We start from the raw sequence: 5,395 nt of genomic DNA, 5'->3' as shown, positions 1-5,395 counted from the left end.
TAGGTTTTCTCTTTTTTTAGAGAGAGAAAGTGAAAAGGGGGGGATTTTGAGAGCTTAAATACACCCAATCTCTCTCTCTCTCTCTCTTCCCTTATTGTTCATCCTCTGTTTTAGGTTTTTTTTTTTAGGGCATTTTCATCGTCCAATTTTCTCTTGGTATAATGAGCAACCCTAAAGATAACTTCAATGTTGCCGATCTCAGCGCTGGTAAACTCCTATCCAGTAGATTTTGCTGCTTTTGTTTGCTTCAGTTTTATGTGTTTTTGCAAGTTTAATTTTCTGGGTTTCTTTAAAAGTTGAGATTTTTGATGAGTTTTTACTGTTATATGTATATCTGCTAGCAAAAATTTCTGGGTTTGTGTTAAAAAAGTGAACTTTTGATGTGGGTAAGAGTTAAACCCTACCCACCAACCACTTTATAAGTTACTTTTATGTGTGTTTTATTAGTGAAAAGTTGTGGGTTTCCTTAAAAGATGTATCTTTTGGTAGTTAGTAAACAAGCATCTTAGAGAATGTTTCGTAGCTAGTTAGGAAGTAAGTTATTCACGTCCAAAATTAATACTCCTATGAAGTTTTGGCTTGGAATTTTGAAATCTATGTAACTAATATATGTTTATGTTAGAAGGGAGTTGGTGTATTATTGTATATGGGGTAGAAGATGGAGTTATTAGTATCTGCATAATTGTAACTAGCTACCAAATGACCTCTAATGCACAAGGTGTTGAACTGTATCTAAAAAGACTAATTCTTTTACTTACTTCTGTGTTTTCTTGTGAAGTTTGGTTCCTTAAAAGCAGAAACTTTTGATGGGGTTTTAGTCTTTTTAGTTGTTTGATCTTTTGTTGGTTTCTTTTTTTGGTGTTATTCGTTTGAGTTTTTATTAGATACTGTTATTATTACTCTCATACTAGCTTATTCTTTGATTTTAGTTTCACTGTTGTTTCTTTGTTTTCTTTGCTTCAATTATCATATTACTTGTTGTCTGCTTCGGTACTCTCCTCCATTGCTTGTTTTAGTATTTGCTTTACATACTTGATTGTTGGTATGTGTTACTTGAGCCAAGGGTGTAGTGGAAACAATCTCTCTACCTTCACAAGGTAGGGGTCAGGCTGTGTACAAGCAACCCTTTCCAAACCTCACTTGTGGGGATTACACTTGTATGTTGATGTTGTATTCATTAGAGTTTTTCTAATTGAATTTCATTTTGTAGCTCTGAATGCTGGGGATAGAGCAGACCTTGTTAATGTTCTCAAAGTGAGTTTGTTTCCTTCCTTCCTTCCTTATTACATGTTTGTGTGGTTGTTTTGTTTCATTTAAGTAGTGATTTTGTTGATGTTTTGCAGAACAAACTTCAAGACCTTACTGGGAAGCACACAAACTTGCTTGAAAATCTCTCGCCCAATGTCAGAAAGCGTGTTGAAGTTCTGAGAGAGATTCAGGCATGTTTAGCCTATACACTACTGTTACTTGAATATGTATCATTGGTGTCTTTTGGCTGATTTATTTGCTATATCTTACTTGCTATGTTGTTTTACTTCTGCCTTGTCTTTTTCAAACTGCCTTGCTATGTGTTATTTGAGCTGAGGGTTTTTTGAAAACAATCTCTCTATCTCCACGAGGTAGGTGTAAGGTCCACGTACGCTCTACCTGTGAGAATACACTGCATATGTTATTGTTGTTGTCTTTTAGCTAATCATCTCTAATATTTGTATGCCATGTAATTGGATTATGGTTTAGTTTTTGTTTTGTACACTTACATTATGTTCTTGTAGGATACAAATTAAATTCAAAGATTCCCTAATTCTATAGAATCCTTTGTTTGTCTTAGAAGTTACAAATGGAGTATTTGAATGAAATGAACCCAAATTGAATAGATATAGATGATTTATATTCTCACTCCAACTGGCTTTGGATATGAGGCATTTCTTACGTTTGTTGTTTCTAAGTTCTCTTTTACTATTAACTTTGGATTCATGATTCATCTACATCCAAACAACTTGTAAAAATGATTGCGACATTTGGGAAGTTGGTGAGAGTATTTTAGTTGCTTGGTGGCATCTGATTAGAAATAATTCAAAGATACAGTGAACACAGAAATGATAGTATGAACTCGTGATGGCCCTTGTTCAAGAACCTTTTTTTACGGGAGAGATGTTAGTAAGCATTTTACCATATACTGTTTGACATTCAGGGGTTGTGTATGTAGTTCATGAAACAGGCTGACTATTTCTTTTATTTGAATTGGCATCAATAAAATAGTACCAAGTCAGCCCCCAAGGCCTAGCTCAAGTGGCAGAAGGTGGAGGATTTGTGGCTTACGTCGCAGGTTCAAGCCCCACACCATGCAAAGCGAAGCCCGGTATTTAAGTGGAGAAGGGTAGAGGGGCAGGCCCATTATCCACCGAGTTTAGAAGGCTGTGATTGGTCCAAAGGGCGGGTCACAGATGGATTTCTCGGTTATCAAAAAAAAAAAAATAGTACCAAGTCAAACTACCTTTCTATTAAGCTGATAGAACATGAAAGATCTTGGATTTTCTCATGATTTCTGTTCTTCGATCTTTCATTTTTTTCTTGTTCTGTTATATTAACATATTCCTTTGTTCTTTGAGTTGTGGACTGAAACATAAATTTCGCTTCTTAACGTGACGGGGAGATATTATTTTGCCATCTTAAGGGGTCGTTTGGTATGCGGGTTTAGGTGGGATATCCCAGGATTAAGCTTGTGATAGATTTATCCCATGTGAAATCTATACTTGTCAACCAAACATTGATAACACAGTATAAATTTTATCCCAAATTTAATCTTGGATATCCCACCATATACCGTCTAAGTTGGGATTAATAAATTTGTCCAAGGATTATAATCCTGTGATAATTTAGTCCACGAACCAAACAACCCGTAAGTATCTTCCAGATTCGTAGTATATATTGATGGGTAGTCACATCATTGTGAGTTGTTTAGGAAATTATCTCCTTGATTTGCAAAATACTATGTGCATTAGTTGCCACACTAGTTAAACTTCTTTTGAGTTAATTTTATATATCTGGGTAGTTGCCTATGTCTTTCTATCTCAGGTTTCTTGCTGTTTGATCTGATTGTTTATCTTTGCAACCTTGGATGTTGAATTCTATTTCTCTTTTATCTTAATTCAGTCTCAGTATGATGATTTGGAGGCAAAATTTTTTGAAGAGAGAGCTGCACTTGAAGCCAAATACCAAAAGTTGTATCAGCCTCTATATACTAAGGTCTGTGATGCCGCTTCATTTGCCTTTATACCTTGCATCCATTGATTATATTATCTCAGAAGTAATGTTAGCAAAATCTGAATATCTGCAGAGATTTGATATTGTGAACGGAGATGTTGAAGTTGATGGCGCAGTGACGGAGGCAGCAGCAGCGGACCAGGAAGAGGATAAAGATGCAGAGGGTATGTTAAATACTCACCTTTGTCCTAATTTATATGGCCTTCTTTCCTGGTTAGTCTGTCCAAAGAAGAATGTCATCTTTCCATAATTAGAGAAAAATTAACTTTGAAATGCCCCTTTTATTCTTGATGAAATGATTTGTAGCCACACAAATATCTACAATTTGTTTCGAACCACAAGTTTCAAAAGGGAGTGTCAAGTTAGGGTTTATGATTTCTTATTTGTGATCAGTATTCTTGACATTGGCTGTTGATAGGGAAAGGAGTCCCAGATTTCTGGTGCACTGCAATGAAGAATAATGAAGTGCTAGCTGAGGAGGTTAGTTGTTAATCATCACATGCTCTATGTTAGTTTAATTTTCTTGTATCCTGCAAGTTCCTGCTAGTCCACTATTGTAATCTGATCCAATTCTGTATGTACAGATTTCAGAGCGAGATGAAGGCGCACTCAAATTTCTCAAGGATATAAAGTGGACAAGGATTGATAATCCTAAGGGATTTAAGCTTGAATTTTTCTTTGATACCAATCCGTACTTCAAGAATACTGTGCTGACTAAAACATATAACATGATTGATGAAGATGAACCAATTCTAGAGAAGGCCATAGGGTATGTGACATATTAATATGCTGCCAAGTTTTTTGATTTAATATATTAGTCTGTTTTCTCCTTAATGACTTCTCATTGCTGACAATCTGTAGGACCGAGATAGAATGGTATCCAGGAAAATGTTTGACACATAAGATTCTAAAGAAGAAGCCAAAGAAGGGCTCAAAGAATGCCAAGCCTATTATGAAAACAGAACAATGCGAAAGTTTCTTCAACTTCTTTAGTCCACCTCAAGTTCCAGGGGACGAAGAGGATATCGATGAAGATGCTGTAAGTATTTCATTTTCTTCTGTGTTAATTTTCTCAAGGTTATTGACGATGATGCTGTCACTGTTTTATTTTCTTTTGAGGTTCAATTTGAATTTAACATTTTCTCTCTACTTCTTGGACAGGCTGAAGAACTTCAAGGTATGATGGAACAAGACTATGATATTGGGTAAGTTGACATGAAAATATCAATTTGTATGACCATGATAATATACCATTTAATGTGAATATTGTACCATTCAGATTATAAATTACTCAGGAAGATTATACTAAAAAAATTACTGAAGTAAGATGATGCTGATGAGATCTGTACTTGCTCAATTTCAAACTTCCCATTTAGTTGCTGAGATTCATATCCTGATTGTCTATGCAGATCAACTATCCGAGATAAGATTATTCCTCATGCGGTTTCTTGGTTCACTGGGGAAGCTGCCGAAGATGATTTTGCTGACTTGGAAGATGAGGATGATGAAGATGATGACGAAGTGGATGATGAAGAGGACGATGAGGACGATGAGGATGATGAGGATGATGAGGAAGATGATGAGGATGAAGATGATAGCAGTACCAAGAAAAAGGTATGAATCACGTACTCATGTTTCTTCAATGGAAGTTCTTTCATATGCTTTCTCTTTTGTAATAATAGACATACTGATTTGCTTATATTCATGTCACAGAGGATTGGTAGGGCACATGCAGCAGATGGTCCGGCTGGTGAGAGGCCACCGGAGTGCAAGCAACAGTAGTCATTCGTTGGAGCTGGCTTCATGATATTTATCTTGAAAATATGGATGACAGAGAAGAGATCCTACAATTTTGTTTGCCTGTTGTTCGTCGAGTATGCTAGAACAGTCTTTTTAGTCATTTTGCATTATATATGTTTTCTGGTTTACATTCTTTGCCTTTTTCAGTTTGCCCTTTTATATTCCTGGTGTAGTAGTAGTAGTAGATAGGATTTGGAAGTGTGATGAGACTTATTGTACTCTTATTGAATTGGTTGGAGATTCACAAATCTCAAGTATAGCTTTATTTACAAGATGTTGATGCCTTTATTTTCTCCTTCCTTGGGTCCCAAAATATACTTTTGTTCTAGAC

General features: G+C 35.8%; 1 protein-coding gene across 1 annotated transcript; it reads left to right on the top strand.

The window, feature by feature from the left end:
* Positions 1-5,357, top strand: LOC102591576 (nucleosome assembly protein 1;2). Its single transcript, XM_006353479.2, has 11 exons — positions 1-207; positions 1,211-1,254; positions 1,344-1,439; positions 3,154-3,246; positions 3,338-3,428; positions 3,683-3,744; positions 3,849-4,033; positions 4,126-4,303; positions 4,426-4,469; positions 4,674-4,878; positions 4,978-5,357. Exons 1-11 carry the CDS (start codon positions 162-164, stop codon positions 5,044-5,046), a joined length of 1,113 nt encoding a protein of 370 aa, XP_006353541.1. The 5' UTR covers positions 1-161; the 3' UTR covers positions 5,047-5,357.
* The last annotated feature ends 38 nt before the right edge of the window (positions 5,358-5,395 follow it).

Source organism: Solanum tuberosum, unplaced genomic scaffold (genome assembly GCF_000226075.1).
Source record: "Solanum tuberosum cultivar DM 1-3 516 R44 unplaced genomic scaffold, SolTub_3.0 scf00155, whole genome shotgun sequence".
NCBI classification, from domain to species: domain Eukaryota; kingdom Viridiplantae; phylum Streptophyta; class Magnoliopsida; order Solanales; family Solanaceae; genus Solanum; species Solanum tuberosum.
Note: the sequence above shows the minus strand (reverse complement) of the source record. Positions and strands in the feature narration are given on the sequence as shown.